This window comes from Cetorhinus maximus, chromosome 3 (assembly GCF_964194155.1).
Source record: "Cetorhinus maximus chromosome 3, sCetMax3.hap1.1, whole genome shotgun sequence".
Classification (NCBI taxonomy): Eukaryota; Metazoa; Chordata; class Chondrichthyes; order Lamniformes; family Cetorhinidae; genus Cetorhinus; species Cetorhinus maximus.
Window position 1 is genome coordinate 10,590,073 of NC_135881.1, and position 24,634 is coordinate 10,614,706.

At 48.0% G+C, this 24,634-nt stretch overlaps 1 protein-coding gene across 1 annotated transcript in view; it reads left to right on the top strand.

Annotated features, from left to right (window-relative positions):
• Positions 1-24,634, top strand: part of cyldl (cylindromatosis (turban tumor syndrome), like) — a 44,917-nt gene that overhangs the window by 17,585 nt on the left and 2,698 nt on the right. Inside the window, exons 6-14 of the mRNA XM_078536401.1 lie at positions 1,887-2,040; positions 7,465-7,600; positions 8,877-8,987; positions 10,708-10,799; positions 11,964-12,030; positions 14,510-14,642; positions 17,216-17,324; positions 17,568-17,686; positions 19,290-19,500. Of these exons, the coding sequence (XP_078392527.1) occupies positions 1,887-2,040; positions 7,465-7,600; positions 8,877-8,987; positions 10,708-10,799; positions 11,964-12,030; positions 14,510-14,642; positions 17,216-17,324; positions 17,568-17,686; positions 19,290-19,500 (1,132 nt within the window). The remainder of the gene's footprint in view (positions 1-1,886; positions 2,041-7,464; positions 7,601-8,876; positions 8,988-10,707; positions 10,800-11,963; positions 12,031-14,509; positions 14,643-17,215; positions 17,325-17,567; positions 17,687-19,289; positions 19,501-24,634) is intronic.

Sequence of the window (24,634 nt, forward strand, 5' to 3'; positions counted from 1 at the left end):
GTGGTGAAAAAGGCATATGGAACACTTGTCTTTATCAATCGAGGCATAGATTACAAAAGTAGGGAGATCATGTTGGAGTTGAATAGAACCTTGGGGAGGCCACAGCTGGAGTACTGTGTGCAGTTCTGGTCGTCACATTATAGGAAGGATGTGATTGCACTGGAGGGGGTGCAGAGCAGATTCAACAGGATGTTGCCTGGGATGAAACATTTAAGTTATGAAGAGAGTTTGGATAGATTTGGATTGTTTTTGTTGGAGCAGAGAAGACCGAGGGGTGACCTGATTGAGGTGTACAAGATTATGAGGGGCATGGACAGGGTGGATAGGGAGCAACTGTTCCCCTTAGTTGAAGGGTCAGTCACAAGGGGGCATAAGTTCAAGGTGAGGGGCAGGAGGTTTAGGGGGGATGTTAGGAAAAACATTTTTACCCAGAGGGTGGTGACGGTCTGGAATGCGCTGCCTGACCTTAGCCATGAATTTACTGTGCAGTCCGGTAACAAACAATATTCCATCCACCGCGTTACCCCTGTCTCCCCCACTTCTTCAAAAAATTGAAGAAAATTGGTGAAACGTGGCTTTCCCTGTTGGAATTTGTGCTGACTGCTCTTTATAATATCAGTTTCTCAGTGTCTTTCTATTCCATCTATCATTAAGCTTTTCTCTACCACTGCCATTAAGCTAATAGATCTATAGTTACCTGAGCTTGTGCTATATCACTTTGTATATATATAGGAATCCTATTAGCTGTTCACCAGTCCCCCGTTACTATTCTCTTTTCTCGTTCCTTTTACATGTTATATTCCCTCTGCTATTTCTTCCTAACGCTTCTTATTTTTGGCAGATGCAGTCGACCTGGTCCAGGGTTTTTGTCCTCTGAGTTTGATTAGTTTATCAATTATCTGTCCCCCTTTCTATCTTTAAATATCTTTATATCCTTTTTGATCTCTTCTAATGTTATGTCTGCCATGTTAGTTTCCTGGTAAATATCGGGGCAAAGTCATTATTTCATATTTCTGCCATTTCGCTGTAGTTCATTGGGTTTGTTGGTATCACCTTTGACTGCCATGGATCACCACCTCTGTCTGTCCTGTGCTGCCCTCACACATTCCACATCGGTCAACTTCATCCAGTCCATTATATCCATCAATCATTTTCTCCTCGGTTTTCCCCCTCCTACCTTTTATAGGTCGATCTTTCCTTCCAATAACCGTCCCTGTCTTAGGACATAAGAAACAGGAGCATGAGAAGGCCATTCAGCCCTTCGAGCCTGCTCCACGGGTCTTACCACCTCCTCTAACGATGTGACCAAGATATTGTATCTTTCTCCGATGTCAGGCTGTAATTTCCTCTCTTCTCCAGCCATTTACAGCACTTTCTCCTCTGTCGGTGTAGGACATGCCGAACTCCCACCCCGCCCCTACCCTGTTTGTCCATTCAGCCTGTCAATTGTCTCCTTGTTTATTGTCCATGAGGTATATAACATAGAATGCAGCGCCTCAGCATTCATGTCCTAAGATTCAGGTTCGGTTTCTTTCATGTTAACATGCCCTTCATTCTGACAAAGCTGCTCTTGGCTATCTCCGTTCTCCTTTGGACCTCACAATCACACCTCCCATCATCTTGTGACCATCCGCCCGAGATGTGCGAAACCTTTCACTGTTCCATTTACTTTTCACTCCTTCACTTCCCACGGGTTAGATCCCTGCGTTTCACCTTTGTCTTGGTCATCTTCCCATTCATCCTTGATCTGTATTCCACGCTCTATCCCTTGGTGACCCTATTCCCATTCCAATTTATTACTTATGCGTGTGGAGTACTTTGCAATTTTCTTTTTTATCCCTTGATAATTTAATTTCACCAGCTGTCCTTTGTCTTCTTAAACACAGGATGAAGACAAAGGATTTTCGGACGGGACCTGGCAGGGGCATCGCTTCTTCCAGTGTGCAGCCAAAAGAGGCATCTTTGTCCGAGCGGCATCTTGCCAGCCCGACACCAGGTTCCAGTCTCTGGCCATAACTCTGGACGACCCAGAGCGAACCAGTAAGAGTTTCTTGGTCTAAATCTCCTCTCATCTTCACATTCAGCTATTTATTCACCAAGATAAGTGGCGAGTGACCAGAGGCCCTTAGCGTGGGTCACTCCAAGCGTGGGCTGGGGTGGGTTAAAGGGCAAAGGTGAAAGTTGAGGTGGGTCAGGAAAGCTTAAAGGTCATGAGTGGTGGGGTGGAGGGTGCGGGTGTCAAGTTTCCACAGATTTGGAGATTCAGGCCAAGAGCGGATCAGAGTGGGGCGGGGGATGATGATGAAGGTGAGTTTTAGGTGTAGGACCCGCTATCACCACCTCCCACCTCTCCACCAATTCTAACGGAGGCTAATGCAATCGATATTGTCTTTATTTCAAGAGGAATGGGGATGAAAGGGGGAGGAAATGATGCTTCAGTTGTACAGGGACTTGGTCAGATCCTCTTCTGGAGTAACGCGATCAGCTCTGGGAACTGCGCCTCAGAATGGATAGACTGGCCTTGTTTGTGAAGTTGATCCCAAGCCAATTGGTAAAGTATGAAACTAGTCACTAATACTTTTCCCGGTAATAGGTTTATTTACAGGATGCAGCGTTACAATATGTCTGCTTCCTACCTACCACCAACCCAGTGTCCCAGCAGTCTCTCTTCATACTCTTTTGAGTAAACCATAGAACCATAGAACACTACAGCACAGAAAACAGGCCATTCGGCCCTTCTAGTCTGTGCCGAAATATTATTTCGCTAATCCCATTGACCAATGGGGAAAAAATAAGCTAATTAACAAATGAACTAATTAAATTGACAGGCCCTTAAAGGGGCACTGTAACAAAAGAGAGAACTTTAAAGGAAACCTAACTGATTAAATTAAAATGTCGTTTCGGGGGCTGATGATGCATTCCTGCCCCTGCGGTCCCCACAGGTCGCAGAAGGCGTCAACTATACTGGTGGACACCGTGTGCTCCCTCACCCGGGGCACCCAAATACGGACATGGCTATGGCAGAGGGGCACACGGTCGGGCCAACAGTCTCTCTTTATACTCTTTTGGGTACAAACTTAAAACAAATGAGCAAATTAACAAATCAGATTAGAGTACTACCCCTTAAAAGGGCACTGTAACAGAAACAAAACTCCAAAGGAAACTTATCTAACTAAATCAAAATGTCATTTTGTGGGGTGAGGAAGTACTCTAGCTTCTGCAGTGACCACTAGTCACAGAAGGCTGAACATGTACTGGAAGCTACATGTATTAATACACCGGGCTCTGTTCTTTGCAGACAGAGAGAACATATACACACATTGTCCCTGTTTCAGCTAAACAAAATAAGTGACAGCCATTCACTGACTCATTCCTCAGGGCAATGCCTTGACCAATTAGGTTCAAGTTGCCTGGTTTAAATTTTAAACAATGCTTGGCAGTTAACTGTCAGTCATCATCACTGGTGCATCCTCCATGGAAACGCCTCTACCAATCAGAGTCCACTTGCCAACCAATCAGCGCTCTCTTCACATACAGCATAAATTGTTGTTTTCCCCTTTTATTGGTATTCTTGCAAAGTGTCCTGATGAGTGCAAAACAAAAAGCTTCGACATGTCTCTTTTTTCGGCAATACTCTAATCAGATTAAAGCAATAGCTCTTAAAGGGGCACTGTAACAAAAGTCTTAAAGGAAACTTAAGAAATCAAATTAAAGGAGAGGATGAAGAGACTGGGCTTGTGTTCCCTTGAATGTAGAAGATTTGAGAGGTGATCTAATTGAGATGTTTAAATGATTAAGTGTTTCAGTAAAGTAGATAAACTATTTTCTCTGTGGGGGTGGGGTGTTGGGGAAAGTCCAGAACAAGGGGACAGAACCTTAAAATTAGAGCCAAGCTGTTCAGGGGCGATGTCTGGAAACACTTCTTCACGCCAAGAGAAGTGAAAATCTGAAACTACAGCTGGTAGGATTTGAACTCACAGAATCACAGAGTGCAGAAGAGGCCCTTCGGCCCATTGAGTCAGCACCAACACGTGAGAAACAACTGACCTACCTACCTAATCCCATTTACCAGCACTTGGCCCATAGCCTTGAATGTTATGACATGCCAAGTGCTCATCCAGGTACTTTTTAAAGGATGTGAGGCAACCCGCCTCCAACACCCTCCCAGGCAGTGCATTCCAGACCGTCACCACCCTCTGGGTAAAAAAGTTTTTCCTCACATCCCCCCTAAACTCCTGCCCCTCACCTTGAACTTATGTCCCCTTGTGACTGACCCTTCAACGAAGGGGAACAGCTGCTCCCTATCCACCCTGTCCATGCCCCTCATAATCTTGTACACCTCGATCAGGTCGCCCCTCAGTCTTCTCTGCTCCAAGGAAAATAACCCAAGTCTATCCAACCTCTCTTCATATCTTAAATGTTTCATCCCAGGCAACATCCTGGTGAATCTCCTCTGCACCCTCTCCAGTGCAATCACATCCTTCCTATAATGTGGAGACCAGAACTGCACACAGTACTCCAGCTGTGGCTTCACCAAGGTTCTATACAACTCCAACATGACCTCCCTACTTTTGTAATCGATGCCTCGGTTGATAAAGGCAAGTGTCCCATATGCCTTTTTCACCACCCCACTAATATGCCCCTCCGCCTTCAGAGATCTATGGACACACACGCCAAGGTCCCTTTGTTCCTCAGAACTTCCTAGTGTCATGCTGTTCATTGAATACTTCCTTGTCAAATTACTCCTTCCAAAGTGTATCACCTCACACTTTTCAAGGTTAAATTCCACCTGCCACTTATCTGCCCATTTGACCATCCCGTCTATATCTTCCTGTAGCCCAAGACAACTCAATTAATAAATCTGGAATATAAAGTTTGTCTCAGTGACCATGAAACTATCACCAATTGTCGTAAAAACCCATCTGGCTCACTAATGTCCTTTTAGGGAAGGAAATCTGCCATCCTTACCCGGTCTGGCCTACATGTGACTCCAGACCCACAGCAATGTGCTTGACTCTTAACTGCCTTCTGAAATGGCCTAGCAAACCACTCAGTTCAAGGGTAATTAGGAATGGGCAACAAATGCTGGCCTTGCCTGTGATGCCCACATCCCATAAAGAATGTAAAGGAAAATAAAAGGATAGGACACAGGCGGGTGCTGCTGTGAGAGCCTCACTAATGCAATTCAACATTGTCCTATGCACGATGTTTCTGACTTGCCAGACTGACACATTGAGCCAGCCATGACCAGCTCATCATGCTGATAGAGAGCCTTCCAGTTACGGTATGGCTGTCCTGCCACTGGGCAGGAGGCTGTTTGGCTCCAGGTGAGGGTTTTTGTGCTCACTTGTGATGCCTACCATGGTTGAATGGCCTGGCTAGTTTCACATGCAAACAGTAGCCTTGTAGATGAGGACTGGAACATACCAGTTTCTCAATGAAGGAGCCCGTACCTGCTGGAGCAGAGGGGAGGAAATCGAGGGATACAGGGGGTTCAAAAGTCAGTCGGAGTGTTGAGTGATGATTGTGGAATGGTGGGGAAAGCAGGGACGGGGAGTGTGGAGTTCAGAAGATCATAGCATAAGAAATAGGGGCAGGAGTAGGCCGTTCAACCCATCGAGCTTGCTCTCCCATTCAATAAGATCTTGGCTGATCAGATTGTGGCCTTAACTCCTCTTTCTTGCCTGTCCCCCATAACCCTGGTTGATTAAAAATCTGTCCAACTCATCCCTGAATATGTTCAATGACCCACTGCCTGCTGTGGAAGAGAATTCCAAAGAGTAGCAACCCTCTTAGAAGAAATTCCTCCTCATCTCTGTCTTAAATGAGAGACTCCTTATCTTCAAACTGTGGCCCCTAGTTCCAGATTCCCCCACAAGAGGAAACATCCTCTCGGCATCCACCCTGTCAAGCACCTTCAGGCTTGTATACGTTTTAATAAGCGTATGTTACAGACAGCGGAGGGAGGCAAAACTGAACTCCTTTATTTTTCTCGCCATCTGTCCCTAAGCAGAGGTGTTTTAATTTGTGAAATTGGCTGTGGTGTGTTTCCCCAAACGCCCTGTTTGTGAGGTTAATTTTTATAGTGACTCGCCGCAAACTCTCTTTAAAGTTAAATTAGAAGTATAGTTTATTCACACATTCAAACCTGGGGAATGGTCACAACTTCATACGCACACAATAAGGAGATGGGAAAGAGGAGTTTTTACAACTATGAATCACTTAAAGATAAAGCACCACAAATATGGATATCAGTTCATGTGACAGCCAGAGTCCAGAAAGTCCAAGCCCAGAGAGGGTTCCTTCACAGAGGAGCTATGGTTTGGGCAGGTTCGGCTAACTAAAGCAGGATTTTTCAGAATTTCTTTAAAGCTGATGATGGCGCAGTGAGATGAGGTTGGCATACAGAGACTTGGTCTGTTCGGCAGGCAATGGCAGGATTCTTCCAGAGAAACAGGATCCTAGGAGGCTTAGAGTTGGTCAGCCAGGAGTCCAGGCTTGAGGCTGGAGCTTAAACAGCAGATGAGTTGTGAGTCTGGAAATGTAATCTTAAAACTTTCCAAATGTCAGAAACTTAGGTCATGTGATTTTGCCCATTAATGAGTCAGTTGCAGGCTAACGAGCAGTTTCTATGCCTCTGGTCAAAATCCATTGTTCACATTAGAAGATAAACGGTGGCTTTTAGTGCCTTTGCAGGTATAATGAGTTTTGATGGCTCTCCCCTTGCTATAGTCCAGGCTAGGGAGACAAGATGTCTGCTGGTTCCTGGTTTTGTTGATTGTAATATGTCCTCATAATGAGAGGTGTGAGATTCCACAAGGATGAGGGTTGAGCTTTTGTCCTGTAACTGCTGTTGGAAATTTCCAGAAACTGCAGCCAACTTATGAATCATGTGACCTGCAGCAGCCATCTTTTGGTTCAGCAAGGTCCACTTTTTAAAATAAGCAAAAAAAAGGTAGGGTTTGATTTAAACAGTTTATGATCTCTTTCATGTCTTAGGGACTCATAGACCGTTTACAGCACAGAAGGAGGCCATTCGGCCCATCGTGTCCGTGCCGGTCAACAAAGATCTGACTACATTAAACTCATTTTCCAGGCCCATAGCCCTGGAGGCTATGGCAACGCAAGTGAATATCGAAATACTTCTTAAATGTTACGAGAGTTTCTGACTCAACCACCCTTTCAGGCAGTGAGTTCCAGACTCCCACTACCCTCTGCTGTCACTTGCCTCTCAATCTTCTGAAGTCCAGCACCTACCGACTCAACCTGCTGAACCTTTCCTCATAGGACAACCCTTTTGTCCCAGGAGTCAGTCAAGTGAACGTTCTCTGAACTGCTTCCAATGCATGTTGGTGAGGGAGAGTGGGAGGAAGGGAGTTGGAGAGACAGGAGGGGGAGTAGGGGAGTGTGTCAGTTGTACAGCACAGAGCAATGCAAACTCTTTGCTTTCCATTTACTCCCTAGCCAACCGGGAGAGCTGTGTGGTTCCTGTCATCCTCCCTCCTCCAAGGAACGAGGAGGCTGTCCGGATCCTGCAGGGAAGGATGCGCGGGATTCAGGGACACTGCAATTCCTGCTACATGGATTCTGCTCTCTTCAGGTAGGGGAGACTCCTTACTTTAACAATTAACCATCATGTAAGCCAAGAGTGTTTCTATCCGAGTGGAGGGAACGGGAAGGGCTCCGGCTTGGAATCTGGGACTGTGCTGAGGTCACCTGCTGTCAGACACATGTCAAGAAGGTGGCTAGTTTTGGCCTCGGGACACCTGGGGTGAGAGGGTGGAATGTCCCTCCAGATATCAGTGATTGGCTTGTGAGAGCCTGGCCTCAGGCGTGTCCCAGTTTCCCAGGCAGGAGTCACATATTCCCTGGAGCTCTGTTTGTTTATTTTGTGAGGAGAAAATAATATTTTGAGAATTAATTGCTAGTTTCCCTAGTTTGAGTGATACAGTTTGGAAGCTGTTTTAGAGGAGCAAATCCTGAATATCTAAACTTTTAAAAATTTCTAGGAATACCCAGCAGGTCAGTTAATTCACTGGGTAAACCCCCTTGAGCTCTTCATTACCCTCTTCGATCAGAAGCACAGGACTATAGGCCTTGGCTGTCTGGACAGAGCCAGCGAGGGATTGGGTCATGCCCAGGCCTTATCCGCAGATTAGGTCCTACCTGTCAGGACAGAGCCAGGGATAATGAGACCAGGCATTGCCCAGGCATCACAAGCAGACCAGGCCTCAACTGTGGACTATACCTCGCTTGTCTGAATGTAACCAGGGATGGTGGGGCAAGGCCTTGCCCAGGCCTCAACTGTGGACCATGCCTCGCTTGTCTGAATGTAACCAGGGATGGTGGGGCAAGGCCTTGCCCAGGCCTCACCTGTGGACCAGGCCTCGCCTGTCTGAACGTAACCAGGGATGGTGGGGCAAGGCCTCGCCCGGGCCTCAACTGTGGACCAGGCCTCGCCTGTCTGAACGTAACCAGGGATGGTGGGGCAAGGCCTTGCCCAGGCCTCACCTGCACCAGGCCTCCACTGTCCAAACCCACACCTGGGAAACAACTGGAAGCAGGCTGTGAAAAGTGTTTCAAATTTTCATTTGTTTTACTTTCAAACTGTTCTGAGCTACGAGTCTCCTGAATTCTGTTCAGTGCAATACTGACCAACTGAAGGTGGGCTTGGGTGGAGAGAATACCTCTACACGCCTGGTGGAGAGAGGAGAGGGGGGCAGAAACGCACAGGCGTCAGCAAAATGAGAGGTAGGTCCCTGACCCTACCCCCCGGCCCCTGTCTCTGAGCAATATCTTCACACTCTCTTTCCTCCCTCGGAGAATGGTGCGGAGTGTTGGAAAGGTTATGATTTGTGCGTTTGGTTGTCTCGCAGCCTCTTCTCCTGCACCTTGGTCCTCGACTCCATGCTTCACAAGTCCACCAACCATCAATTCGGACACATTCAGCGGATATTGCGGGAGGAAATCGTGAATCCGCTTCGCAGGTCAGTGCGTGGGGAGAGTGGGGCGGGAGGGAGGATGGTGGAGGGCAGGCGGTGGGGGGGAGGGACGGAGGGGGGTGTCTGGTCTGTCACAGCAGCTCACAGTGTCATTGTTCGGCTCTTGTGTCGATGAGATGGGTCCCCTGCCCTCTGTGCACACTCCATCCTTCATTTCCCCCTGCTCTCCAGTAATCTCTACGTTGTCCCTCCGCCACCCACATCTACCCCTTCCCTCAGTACCTCGCCCGACGGACAATCTTCACGCCAGAGTCCCCCGTCAGCAAGTGTTGGCCAATTCTTCTGCCTTTTAATAAATCATATCCGAAGCTAATTTTCACCCAATACCCACACCACAGACACAGCCTCAGGAGTGGGAAGAGGGAGGGTAGGAGGGTTGGCGATCAGTGAAATATGTCCTCCCACCCCCGCAAGTTTATTTTGGGGTTGTCCTCCCCTCCCCCAAGCTCCAAAAAACTCCAGTGGACTCTAGTTAAAGTGGCAGGACAAGAATGAGAGGCTGTTTTTGTTTTTTTTTTAAAAAATAAGCAAATGGCACCCTCTGGTTTAAAAACAGAGGCTTAAAGTACAAAAGCAAGGTCGCCGAACTGCAGTGCCATTTGAAGGTATACGAGGCCAGTTCGGACGAGTACCAGTCACTTCCCAAGTTTTACCGGGTTTTCCTTCCGGGAGATTATGCTAAACCTTCGTAAAACGCTAGTTAGGTCAAGTAGGTGGAGTACCGTGTTCAATTCTGGGCACCACACTTAGGGAAGGGATGTCAAGGCCTTGGAGATTGACCAGAAATGAATGAGGGACTTCAGATATGTAGAGAGACTGGAGAAGCTGGGATTATTCTCCTTAGAGCAGAGGAGGTTGAGGGGTTCAAAATTAACGAGGGGTTTTGATAGAGTAAATAAGGAGAAACCCTTTCCACTAGCTGGAGGGCCAGTAACCTGAGGACACAGGTTTAAGGTAAAACATCCCAAAACACTAGGGCAAGGAGGTTATGTCGAACTTGTGTAAGACACTGGTTTGGCCTCAGCTGGAGTAGTGTGTCCAGTTCCGGGCACTGCAGTTTTTAGGGGAGATGTGAAGGCACTGGAGAGCATGCAGAAAAGATTCACGAGAATCGTTCCAGGGATGAGGATCTTCGGTTACGTAGATAGATTGGAGAAGTTGGGACTGTTTTCCTTGGGGGTTATGGTGGGGTTAAGGGGTGGGTGGAAAGAAGGTTGAGAGGAGATTTGATAGAAGTAGTCAAAATTTTGAGGGGCCTGGGCAGAGTAGAAAGGGAGAAATTGTTCCTATTGGTGGAAGGATCGAGAACGAGAGGGCACAGGTTTAAAGAACTAGTAAAAGGACCAAAAGCGAGGGGAGGAAATACTTTTTCACGCAGCGAGTGGTTAGGATCTGGAACGCGCACTGCCTAAGAGTGTGGCAGAGGTAGGGTCGATCGAGGCTTTCGAATAGGAATTAGATTATAGGGAAAGGAAGAATTTGCAGGGTTATGGAGAGAAGATGGGGCTGTGGGGGCAGGGAGTGGCACTGGGTGTATTGCATCCCCCCCTGTAGAGAGCCAGCACAGATGCGTTGGGCTGAATGGCCTTCTGCGCGGTAACGATTCTGTGATTGTGTGAGAACGTTACAGGATATGATTCGAGCTCAGTTAACTGCGAACGATCTTCTCTATGTGTGTGTGTGTGTGTGTCTCTCTCTATACCAGAGACGGGTTTGTTGACTGTAAGAAGGTGATGAACCTGAGGAAGGAGCTGACACAATGCGGCTACTGTGCAGGATTTACCACCGAGGAGAAAGGTCAGCAAGGAGGGCGATTGCGGCACTGTGATGTCACCGGTATCGTGCATTAGTGCTTGTTATTTTTAAAAATGTATTCTTTTATGGCTGCCCATCCTGAATTGCCCTTGAACTGAGTGGCTTGCTGGGCCATTCCAGAGGGCAGTTAAGAGTTAACCACATTTTCTGTGGGTCTGGAGTCACATGGAGGCCAGACCAGGTAAGGATGGCAGATTTCCTTCTCCTAAAGGACATTAGTGAACCAGATGGGTTTTTATGACAATCGATGATAGTTGTCATGGTCACCATTACTGAGCTTTATATTCCAGATTTTAATTAATTGAATTTAGCTGCCATGGTGGGATTTAAACCCATGTCCCCAGAGCATTAGCCTGGGCCTCTGGGTTACCAGTCCAGTGACATTACCGCTACGCCACTGTCTGTCTGTCCATGTGATACTGTAAAGTAGGGAAACATGTTTATACAGCACCTTTCGCAACCTCCATGTCCCAAAGCACTTTGCAGCCAGTCAGTTACTTTCTGAAGTGTACTCGCTTGTATTGTAGGAAGCCAATTTGCACACAGCAAGCTCTCTCAAATAGCAATGTGACAATGCCAGATATTTTAATTTTAATAATGTTGGTTGGGGGATAAATATTGACCAGAAAGCCAGGGAGAAATCCCCTGCTCTTCTCCACATAGAACAATCAGATCTCTTGCATCCACCCGAGAGGGTAGACCATGGGCCTTGGCTTATCGTATCATCTGAAAGATGGCACCTCTGACAGTGCAGCACTCTCTCACCTCAGCACTGAAGTACCAACTTCAAGATTTTCGCTCAAGTTTCTTGGGTGGGATTTGAACCCATAACCTTCTGATTCAGAGGAGAATGGCGCTGTTTGCCTCAGTATCCTTGTCTTAGTGAGGGTGAAATAATTGTAAGCCATGCACACTGAACCCGCACCCCCCCCCCCTCCCCCATCCCCCCACTGCTGCCATGAATGGTTAACAAGGACAAGATGTGCTACCCATATGGTGGAATAGCCAATTCCACTCACAGTCTGGGTTCATGCTTACACTTAGGGTGGAGGGGACTCCAGCAAGTGTCAGCATCTTCAGGGGAGGGAATGAGGAGCGAGTGAACCTGGACTAAACAGTGACGAGTGTTATAATCTTTCTTTCCAGATCCCGAGGAGTTTCTCAATGTTATCATGCAGCATGTTCTGGGACTGGAGCCATTACTCAAACTGAAGTGAGTGTCTGATTGGAACCATAACTCCTCTGCCACCATCCCTCCCTCCGCCCCCACCCCCCCCCACTCCATTCTCCTTGTGACCATCACTCCTGATCTCCATCACTCCCTACATTCCCTCGTTGCCACCACTCCTGATCTAAGTCACTCTCGCCTCGTTCCCCCTCACACTGGATCTCTGTCACTCTCCCCTCATAACCCCTCACTCCTGACCTCCGTCAATCTCTCCCTCACTCCGGATCTCTGTGACTGTCCCTTCATCCCCCTCATTCCGGATCTCCATCACTCTCTCCATCCCCCTCATCCTTGGCCAGCCCCACAGTCGATTCCCTGTGTTCCAGAGAATCCAGTGAATTCTACGCTTCTCAACCATAGAACCATAGAACACTACAGCACAGAAAACAGGCCATTCGGCCCTTCTAGTCTGTGCCGAAATATTATTGTGCTAGTCCCATTGACCTGCACCTAGTCCATAACCCTCCAGACCTCTCCCATCCACGTATCTATCCAATTTATTCTTAAAACTTAAGAGTGAGCCCGCATTTACCACGTCAGATGGTAGCTCGTTCCACACTCTCGCCACTCTCTGAGTGAAGAAGTTCCCCCTAATGTTCCCCCTAAACCTTTCCCCTTTCACCCTAAAGCCATGTCCTCTCGTGTTTATCTCTCCTAATCTAAGTGGAAAGAGCCTACTCACATTTACTCTGTCTATACCTCTCATAATTTTGTAAACTTCTATCAAATCTCCCCTCATTCTTCTACGCTCCAAGGAATAAAGTCCTAACCTGTTTAATCTTTCCCTGTAACTCAACTCCTTAAGACCCGGCAACATCCTAGTAAATCTTCTCTGCACTCTCTCAATCTTACTGATATCCTTCCTGTAGTTAGGCGACCAGAACTGCACACAATACTCCAAAGTTGGCCTCACCAATGTCTTATACAACCTCACCATAACAACAACTCTCTTCTGCCCAGTCCACCATTTCCACCCCCACTCCCTCCCCCAATTGTTGAGATTCACCTATATTTCATACATGGAAAGTGTTTCCCCCATTTTCGGGGGATGGTGGGGAGTGATGAGTTGATGGGTGAGAAGGGGAGGGGAGGGGAGGGGATGATGAGGGGGAGGAGAGATGGGGAAGATGATGGGTGGAAGTGGGGATGGGCTGAGGAGAGCGGGAGGGAGGTGAGGGAGAGGGAGGGGTGACATGAGGTTATAAGGGGGAGGGGGAAAGCTGTGCTGAGGGGGAGGGTGGAGGGGGAGGGTGGGGGAATGGGCTGAGGGAAGGGGTGAGGGGGTGTGGTGGGGTAAGGGGAGGGTTAGATTGGGGAAGGGCAGGGACATTGATGAGGATGGGAGTAGGTATTGGGGGAAAGCAGGTGAGGGGGAGTGGTGGAAAGGGGTTGGTGTTAGATGGAGGAGGGGGATGGGGAGAGCAGATGAGGGAGAGGGGAGATATGAGTGGGGAGGAGTTATAAGGGGGTGGCGATGTGTGGGAGGGGGTGGTAATGAGAGGCCAGGGATGTGGGGGAGGGGAGTTAGGAGGGGAGGGGATTGGGAGAGCGGCGATGCAGGCATTGGAAGCCGGGGGGAGGGGGTGAGGGGTTAGGGGAGAGAAAGCAGTCTAAATCCTGACTTTAGTTTGCACCCACATGGTGCCTGATTCCCATGAGGGTAATCGGACTGTGATTTGGAACAGGCACCCGGACTGCATCCCGGACCCCAACATTACCCTGGGGCTCCGGCTGATGCAGTGGACAACCCTGACTGGCAACTAACAGGGACATTTCAGTCCAACATCTGCGATTGGTGATTTATTCTCCCCAAGGTAAGCTGGGGGATTGAATCCAGGCATTGTCTCCGGCACTCCATGTGTGTGGTAAACGGAAAAATCTGCTCAATTCATTCACATCGTGCGGGCATCACTGGCAAACGGCATTCCTCTCATTTGCTTCCAGAACGTTGGGTAATTTATTTAAGCGCATGGCACCCTTTAAATTATTCTCTGTGTCTGCGCAGCCACAATAGCTTAAAGGGGCCAAGTTGTGTGCAGAGTGGTAATGGGCTTTTGCACAGCCACACAGCTGAATGGGAACATCGCTGGCTAGGCCAGTATTTAATGCCCATCCCTAGTTGCCCTTGAGAAGGTGGCGGTGAGCTGCCTTCCTGAGCCGCTGCAGTCCATGTGGTGTAGGTACACCCACAGTGCTGTTAGGGAGGGAGTTCCAGGATTTTGACCCAGCGACAGTGAAGGAACGGCAATATATTTCCAAGTCAGGATGGTGAGTGACTTGGAGGGGAACTTCCAGGTGGTGGTGTTCCCATCTATCTGTCCTTCTAGGTGGTAGACGTCGCGGGTTTGGAAGGTGCTGTTGAAGGAGGCTTAGTCCGTGGCTGCAGTGGGTCTTTGAAGATGATGCATATCCCCATGACCCTGGAATCCATGAAGATAACCGGTCTGTTTTCTTGTTTCCACAGGTCAGCAGGCCAGAAGGAACAGGAGTGTTACTGTCACCAGATATTTATTGACAAGGACGATGATCTTATTGTTCCCACAGTGCAGCAGCTGGTAGAACATTCCTTCCACAGTAACCATCTCAAACTGGCCGAGGTGAGTGGATTGTGAGTCTCCATTTCCACCAGTAAGGTGTTAGGGTTGGGTTACGAGGACAGGGTACATAGATTAGGTTTGTGTTTCCTGGAGTATCGAAGGTTAAAGAGTGATCTAATTGAAGTGCTTACACTGATTAAAGTATTTGCTCAGGTAGATAGGAAGAAACACAACAACACAAGAAATAGGAGCAGGAGTGGACCACTCGGCCCATCGAGCCTGCTCCGTCATTCAATACGATCGTGGCTGATCTTGGGCTTCAACTCCACTTTCCCACCTGCTCCCCATGTCCGCTGATTCCCTGAGGGACCAAAAATCTGTCTATCGCAGCCTTAAATATATTCAGTGATGGAACATCCACAACCCTCTGGGGTAAAGAATTCCAAAGATTCACAACCCATTGAGTGAAGAAATTTCTTCACGTCTCAGTCCTAGATGAACGAACGGCCCCTTATCCTGAGACTGTGCCCCCGTGTTTTAGATTTCCCGACCAGCAGAAACAGTCTCTGTGCCCACCCTGTCAATCCTCTTCAGAATTTTGTAGGTTTCAATGAGATCGCCTCTCATTCTTCTAAACTCCAGAGAATATTGGCCCAATTTATTCAGCATCTCATCATAGGACAACCCCCTCATCCCAGGGACTAATCTAGTGAACCTTCACCACACCGCTTCCAATGCAAGTCTATCCTTCCATAAATGTGGGGACCAAAACTGCACACAGTATTCCAGATGTGGTCTCATCAAAACCCTGCACAATTGCACAGACTTCTTTATCCTTGTACTCCAAGCCCTTTGCAATAACGGCCAACGTGCCATTTGCCTTCCTAATTGCTTGCTGCACCTGCATGCTAACTTTCCACATTCCTTGTACAAGCACATCCAAGTCTCTCTGAACATTAATGTTTGCAAGTTCCTTGGGTGGTAGAGTCCAGAACAAGAGGGGTAACCTTCAAATAGAGCTCGTCTGTTCAGGGTGATGTTCAGGGAAGCACTTCTTCACACAAAGGGGAGTGGAAATAAAACCATAAGGCATAGGAGCAGAAATTAGGCCATTCGGCCCATCGAGTCTGCTCCGCCATTCAATCATGGCTGATAAGTTTCTCAACCCCATTCTCCCGCCTTCTCCCCGTAATCTTTGATCCCCTTACCAATCAAGAACCTATCTATCTTGGTCTTAAATACACTCAATGACCTGGCCTCCACAGCCTTCTGTGGCAATGAATTCCATAGATTCACCACTCTCTGGCTAAAGAAGTTTCTCCTCATCTCTGTTCTAAAAGGTCTTCCCTTTACTCTGAGGCTGTGCCCTCGGGTCCTAGTCTCTCCTACTAATGGAAACATCTTCCCCACGTCCACTCTATCCAGACCTTTCAGTATTCTGTAAGTTTCAATCAGATCCCCCCCTCATCCTTCTAAACTCCATCGAGTATAGACCCAGAGTCCTCAAACGTTCCTCATATGTTAAGCCTTCCATTCCTGGGATCATTCTTTTGAACCTCCTCTGGACCCTCTCCAGGGCCAGCACATCCTTCCTGAGATACGGTGCCCAAAATTGCTCACAATATTCTAAATGTGGTCTGACCAGAGCCTTATAAAGCCTCAGCAGCACATCCCTGCTTTTATATTCTAGTCCTCTTGAAATAAATGCCAACATTGCATTTGCCTTCCTAACTACCGACTCAACCTGCAAGTTAACCTTAAGAGAATCCTGCACTAGGACTCCCAAGTCCCTTTGCACTCCAGATTTCTGAATTCTCTCCCCATTTAGAAAATAGTTTAAGCCTCTATTCTTCCTACCAAAGTGCATGACCTCACACTTCCACACGTTGTATTCCATCTGCCACTTCTTTGCCCATTCTCCTAACCTGTCCGAATCCTTCTGCAGCCCCCCCCATCTCCTCAATACTACCTGTCCCTCCACCTATCCTTGTATCATCTGCAAACTTAGCCAGGATACCCTCAGTTCCTTCATCTAGATCATTAATGTATAAAGTGAAAAGTTGTGGTCCCAACACTGAACCCTGTGGAACTCCACTAGTCACCGGCCGCCATCCTGAGAAGGACCCCCTTATCCCCACTCTCTGCCTCCTGCCAGACAGCCAATCTTCTATCCATGCTAGTACCTTGCCTTGAACACCATGGGCTCTTATCTTACTGAGCAGCCTCCTGTGCGGAGGAAATATGGAATTCCCTCCCTTAAAAATGCTGCTGAGGCCAGGCATCAGTTGAAATTTTCCAAACTCAGCTTGATAGATTTTGGTTTGGTAATGGGTAAGGAACCAAGGTTAGTAGATGAAGTTAAGGTACATAATCAGCCATAATCTAATTGAATGAGAGAGCAGGCTTGAAGGGCTGAATGGCCTCCTTCTGTTCCCAGGTGGTTTATATAGGCTTAGCATAACTTCCTTGCTTTTATACTCTACACCCGCTGTTAATAAGGTCAAGGAGCCCATATGATTTTATTTTAAACAATCAGATCAACTTGTCCTGTCATTTTCAAAGATTTGTCTGTGTGAACCTCCAGGTGTCTCCGTTCCTGCACTCCCTTTAAAATGAATTGTTTGACTCCTCAGGTTCCATCTTGTTTCATAATCCAGATGCCTCGCTTCGGGAAGAATTACAAAATGTTTGAGAAAATCATCCCGTCCTTGGAGCTCGATATCACTGACCTGCTGTGCGACAGTAGGTAGAGGCCGTCATGGTGTGGCGGTAGACCCGTCCGATCCCTGCCTGTTGTTCACCCCTCCCTCCCTCCCTCGGCCCACCTGACCCCCTCCCTCGTCCCTCCCGATTCTGGAGCTCAATTCCCTCCCTGTGGGGAAGGTACTCCCCACAGGGAATTCCAGGATCCTGGAACGGAATTTTAACCTGATGTCCAACCAGAGCTGTTACGAACCAGTTGAAACGTTTTTCCCTGTCCTGCAGGTCCTAGAGAATGCTGTCTGTGCGGGGAGCTGGCTGCTCAGGAATGTGAAGAGTGCTTCAAGGACAAACTGTTTTCAAAAACGGGACTCAAGCAATACTGTGACACGTGCTGGTGTCAGGTAAGTGACCTGTGTCTCCCATGATGCGCTAGAGTATGGTGCTCCTGCTTTATTTGGTGCAAGTATTGCATGATTAGCCGATCGTTTTTTAATGCATTCACAGTATGTGGGCTTCGCTGGCTGGGCCAGCATTTATTGCCCACCCCTAGTTGCCCTTGAGAGGGTGGTGGTGAGCTGCCTTCTTGAACCGCTGCAGTCCATGTGGTGTAGGTACACCCACAGTGCTGTTAGGGAGGCAGTTCCAGGACTTTGACCCAGCGACAGTGAAGGAACGGCGATATATTTCCAAGTCAGGATTGTGAGTGACTTGGAGGGGAACCTGTAGGCGGTGGTGCTCTCATGTATCTGCTGCCCTTGTACTTCTAGGTGGCAGAGGTCATGTTTTGGAAGATGTTGTTGAAGGAGCCTTGGTGAGTTTCAGCAGTGCATCTTGTAGATGGTACACACTGCTGCCAGTGTTCATCGGTGGTGGAGGGAGTGAATGTTTGTGGATGGGGTGCCAGTCAAGTGGGCTGCTTTGTCCTGGACAGTGTCAAGCTTCTTGAATGTTGTGGGAGCTGCACTCATCCAGGGAACTGGAGAGTATTCCATCACTCCCCTGACTTGTGCCTGTATGATGCCTTTTACAGCCTCTGGACATTCCAAAGCATTTTGCAGCCAATGAAGTAATTTTGGAATGTAGTGATTTTTTTTTTATATAACGTAGGCAATGGGGCATGGCAAAATCCCACGGACAGCTGCATGATAATCATCCGATAACCTGCTTTCATGGCACTGGTGGAAGGATATATATTGGCCAATATACTGGGAGAACTCTCTTGCTGTTCTTTGAGATAGCACTGTGGGATCTTTTATATCCACCCGAGAGGTCAGGCAGGATCTCCGTTTGTTGACCCATCTGACTCCCTCAATAAAGCAGTGGCGCGTCTGTGCCGCTTTTTGTGCTGGAGACCCTGGAGTGGATCTTGAAGCCACAACCTTCGGACTTTGCAGTGAAAGTGCTGCCGACTGGGTTATGGCCCTGCTATACTGATGAGCGTTCCCGTGCCTATTGCTTTCTCTCTCCTTCCGATCTTGGACTATCGTTGAATTCTGTTATTTCCAACCTGAAAAGTCAGCCCTGTCTCTCTCTCTCTCGCTCCCTCTCTCCACCGATGCTGCCTGAGTATTTCTAGCATTTTCCGTCCGTACTTCTGATTGTTAGCACTTGACTCTTTTAATTTTATTCTGTCAGTTGGGCCTTTCTGTTTGCCTGTACGTTGTAAACATACCCCTCCAAACCCAACAACCAGAGTTTCACTCTGCTCCTATAGATAGGAGAACAAGCGAATCCCCGATTAATGTCCCCTGCGAATAGAATTAAACACAATGAATATACAAGTAACAGCGTGTGTGTAGATCATGAAATCCGTCCCCTGCACTGATGGTTGACAGGCTCCAGCACAGAAGCACCCCCGTCGCCGTAGGAACTGTTCCACCATGCCACGACTACTCTGGTCGAGTCCGACCAGCGTTTTAAGCCTCTGAGCCATTTTTCTGTCAGAGGTCAGCAGCATTCCTGGATCTAACATTCCCTCCTGTCTTCTGGGGTTTCCTTTCCCAGGTCCATTCCCACTCCTCCAGAAGAAGCCACCAGCCCATGAAGCTTAAATGCCCGGATGAGTTTGCGCGCACCGGGAAGACGGTGGTGCCGCGGGAGAGGATGCAGCTCTTTGCTGTGCTGTGCATCGAGACCAGCCATTACGTGTCGTTCATCAAGTATGGGCCGGAGGACCATCAGTGGATGTTCTTCGACAGCATGTCCGACAGACACGGTGAGTGCCGGGGAATCGAACGCCGGGATAGTTCATCACAAAACCTCCGTTTGACGTAAAGCGGGTAACGAAACCTTACCACAATTATCCAGGACATCGGGGAGGTCACACCAAGAATGCTGACTTCCTATCCCAACTTACCTTCCCGCACAATCTCCATATCCTTTAGTTCCCTCAGTACCCAAAAATGTATCGACCTTGAATATACCCAACAGCTGAACATCCGTAGCTCTCTGGGATAGAGAATTCCAAAGATTCACCACCCTTTTAGTGAAGAAATACCTCCTCCATCTCAGTCCTAAATGGTCGACCTGTCATTCTGAGACTGTCACACTGTGTTGGAGCAGAGAAGACTGAGGGGCGACCTGATCGAGGTGTACAAGATTACGAAGGGCATGGACAGGGTGGATAGGGAGCAGCTGTTCCCCTTAGTTGAAGGGTCAGTCATCACGAAGGGGGCATAAGTTCAAGATGAGGGGCAGGAGGTTTAGTGGGGGATGTGAGGAAAAACTTTTTTACCCAGAGGGTGGTGACGGTCTGGAATGCACTGCCTGCGAAGGGTGGTGGAGGCGGGTTGCCTCACATCCTTTAAAAAGTACCTGGATGAGCACTTGGCACGTCATAACATTCAAGGCTATGGGCCAAGTGCTGGTAAATGGGATTAGGTAGGTAGGTCAGGTGTTTCTCACGTGTTGGTGCAGACTTGATGGGCCGAAGGGCCTCTTCTGCACTGTGTGATTCTGTGTTCTAGATTCCCCCAGCCAGAGGGAACCATTTTCTCACATCTGGATGTCTTCCTTGCCATGGAGGGAGTGCAACAGAGGTTCACCAGGCTGATTCCTGGGATGAGGGAGGGGTTAGTCCCGTGAGGAGACATTTGGGTAATACGGGCCCACACTCCCTGGAGTTTACAAGGGTAAAGCCAGGATCTGGTTGAAAGATAGAACTCTTAAGGGGCTTGACAGGACCGACGTTGAGAAAATGTTTCCTTTTGAAATCGTTGGGGGGGGGGGATTCTCTGGCCCTGCCCACCGCTGGTATCGTCCAGTCCCACCGAAAGCCAATGGGCTTTTGGCTGGGCTGCCGAATGTCCCATGGTGGGTCTGTCACAACGAGACCGGAAAATCCTGGCCATTGATTATATTTCACTTCAGTGAACTTTAGGTTATTACCATTTGCTGCGTTTTTAAAAATAAAGCTCTTCCTCACACAACCCCCACCCAACCCCCTCACACAACCCCCACCGCCCCACCTCCCTCACACACACACTAGTCATTGAACCAGCAGCTAATGAGAAGGGTTTTTCTTTGTCTACCTTACTTAAACCTGTCGTCTTGTTCACCTCTATCAGATTTCAGACAAGGGGGACATAACCTTAAAATCAGAGCTGGGCCTTTCGGGTGTGAAGTTAGGAAACAATTCTTCACACACAAATCGGGGATAGAAGTGTGGAGCTATCTCCCACAGAAAGCAGCCCAAGTAATAAGTTTAAGTCTGAGGTTGATCTATAGATTCTTGCTCGACGAGGATATAAAAGGATTTGGAGCCAAGGCGGGTGGATGAAGTCAATTTGCAGGTCACCCATGATCTTGTTGAATGGCTGCACAGGCTTGAGGGGTCGAATGGCCTCCTCCTGTTCCTATCCTGCTGTACTGTGTATCTCCAGCAGGGGCCGCTGCATCACCACCTGGAAATAGGAACGTTTTTCCAATTTGTTTCCCCTCCCCCACCCCGCCCACCGCCACCTCCTCCTTTGCGATAGCTGGGGATGCTGCGTCCTGTAGCAGTGACCGTACTACTGTCTGGTGGTGTAGTGTTGGGAATATACCAGAGGCCTGGATCTACAATCCGGAGAATGAGAGTTCAAATCCCACCACAGACATTTTGAGAACTTCGATTCCGTCTCGAAGAAAATTTGGAAATAAAGAGCGAGGATCGGTGAAAAATGATGTTGAAACTGTTGTTGGGTATAAAATGCCATCTGGTCCACTGTTGTCCCTTTTGGGAGAGAAACCTGTTGCTCTTGGCTAGTCTGGCCCTATATGTGACTTCCGCCCCACACTAATGTGTCTGACTCTCAACTGCCCTTTGAAACAAGCCACATGTCAAAACTGCCCGGAATCAAGATCGGCAAACCTGGCACAGACCCGGCTTCCCCTCACAACAGTTTGTGGCGTTGCTACCCTGGAATTATATTGGGATTTAGGGGGTTAAATGACGAGGACAGGTTGCATTGTTACTCTTTGGAACAGAGGAAGCTGAGGGGAGAACCTAACTGAAGTGTGTAAAACTTAAGAGCGGGTCTTGATAGAGCGGATGGAAAGGCCCCGTTCCCTTGGGAGAGGAGGGTGTACAATCAGGGGGTTTTAGGGAAAGGTGTATGAAGTTTAGAGGGGATTCGAGGGGAGATTTTTTTCACCCAGAGGATGGTGGGGATCTGGAACTCACTGCCTGAAAAGATGTTTTTTTTTCCTTTATTCTTTCATGGGATGTGGGTGTCACTGGCAAGAACAGCATTTGTTGCCCATCCCTAATTGCCCTTGAACTGAGTGGTTTGCTGGGCCATCTCAGGGGGCGGTTAAGAGTCAACCACATTGCTGTGGGTCTGGAGTCACATGTAGGCCAGACCAGGTGAGGAACAGCAGATTTCCTCCCCTAAAGGGGCATTAGTGAACCAGGTGGGTTTTTAACAACAATCGATGATAGTTGTCATGGTCACCATTACTGAGAATTAGCTTTTGAATTCCAGATATGACTGAATTCAAGTTCCACCAGCTGCCATGATGGGATTTGAACCCATGTACCCCGAGCATTAGCCTGGCTTTCTGGATAATAGTCCAGTGACGTTACCACTAGGCCACCATCTCCTGGAGGCGGAGGCAGAGACAGAAACAGAAACCCCTCATGATATTTAAAAAGAACCTGGATAAGGCTTTGGGCCAAGAGTTGGAAAGTGGGATTAGGCTGGGTGGCTACTTGTTGGCAGGCGCAGGCACAATAGGCTGAATGGCCTCCTTTAAACTGTAAATTGCTGTGATTCTATGAACTGGGTTTGTATTCTCTGTAGTTTGGGAGATTGAGGGGTGACCTGATGGAGGCGTTTGAAAGGTTGAAAGTATTCGATGGGGTAGATACTGAGAAATGGTTACCTCCTGCTGGGGAATCAATAAACATAGACACACAAGGTTAGAATTTCATTTTTAATTCATTCATGGGATGTGGGCTTCACTGGCTGGGCCAGCATTTATTGCCCATCCCTAATTGCCCTTGAGAAGGTGGTGGTGAGCTGCCTTCTTGAACCGTTGCAGTCCATGTGGTGTAGGTACATCCACAGTGCTGTTAGGGAGGGGGTCCTAGAGCTATACAGCACAGAAACTGGCCCTTCGGCCCATTGTGTCCATGCTGGCCATCAAGCACCTATCTATTCTAATCTCAGCTCTTGGCCTGTAGCCCTGTACACTATGGTGTTTCAAGTGCTTGTCTAAATACTAAAGTGTTGTGAGGGTTCCTGCCTCTACCACCCCCTCAGGCAGTGTGTTCCAGATTCCAACCACCCTCTGGGTGAAAACATTTTTCCTCAAATCCCCTCTAAACCTCCTGCCCCTTACCTTAAATCTATGCCCCCTTGTTATTGACACCTCCGCTAAGGGGAAAAGTTTCTTCCTATCTACCCTACTATGCCCCTCACAATTTTGTATACCTCTATCTGCACCCCCACCGCCAACCCCGCCCCCCCCCCCACCCCCGCCCCCCAGCCTTCTCTGCTCTAAGGAAAACAACCCTACCCTAGCCTAACCAGTCTCTCTTCATAGCTGAAACGCTCCAGCCCAGGCAACATCCTGGTGAATCTCCTCTGCACCCTCTCCAGTGCAATCACATCCTTCCTATAGTGTGACGACCAGAACTGCACACAGTACTCCAGCTGTGGCCTAACTAGTGTTTTATAGAGCTCTAACATAACCTCCCTGGTCTTATATTTTATGCCTCAGCTAATAAAGGCAAATATCCTATATGCCTTCTTAACCACCTTATCTTCCTGTCCTGCTGCCTTCAGGGATCTATGGACATGTACACCAAGGTCTCTTTGATCCTCTGTACTTCCTAGGGTCCTACTATTCATTGTGTATTCCCTTGCTGTGTTAGTCCTCCCAAAATGCATCATCTCATACTTCTCAGGATTAAATTCCATTTGCCACTGCTCTGCCCATTTTACCAGCCCATCTATATCACCCTGTAATCTAAGGCTTTCCTCCTCACTATTTAAGACACCACCAATTTTCGTGTTATCTGCAAACTTACTGATCATACCTCCTATATTCACATCTAAATCATTAATGTACACTACAAATAGCAAGGGTCCCAGCACCGATCCCTGCAGTACACCACTCGTCACAGGCTTCCATTTGCAAAAACGAAGTTCCAGGATTTTGACCCAGTGATAGTGAAGGAACGGCAATATATTTCCAAGTCAGGATGGTGAGTGACTCGGAGGGGAACTTGAGGGTGGTGGTGTTCCTATGTATCTGCTGTCCTTGTCCTTCTGGATGGTAGTGGTCATGGGTTTGTCTGAGGAGCTGTCTAAGGAGCCTTGGTGAGTTCCTGCTTGTAGCTGGTACACACTGCTGCTACTGTGCATTGGTGGTGGAGTGAATGTTAGTGGATGTGGTGCCAATTAAACCAAGATGGTGCCAAGTTTCTTGAGTGGTGTTGGAGCCAGGCCATTGAGAAGTGAAATTGGGAAGCACTTTTTCACACAAAATATAATGGAAATCTAGAACCCTGTTCACTCAGAAGCCTGTGGATTGTCAATAGAATGGTTACTGCACAGAAGGAGGCCATTCAGCCCATCGTGTCTGTACTGGCTAACCGCAATTCAATTAGTCTCACAGCCCTGCCTTATCCCCATAACCCTGCAAATCTTTCCTCTTCAGATAATGATCCAATTCTATTCTGAAAGCCACCATTGAATCTGCCTCCATCACACTTTTTTAGGTAGTGTATTCCAGATCCTAAAAACTTGCCGCATTAAAAAACAAAAGTAGTTTTTCCTCATGTCACCATTGCTTCTTTTATCAATTATCATGAATCGGTGCTCCGTGATTCTCGATGCTTCCACCAATGAGAACAGTTTCTC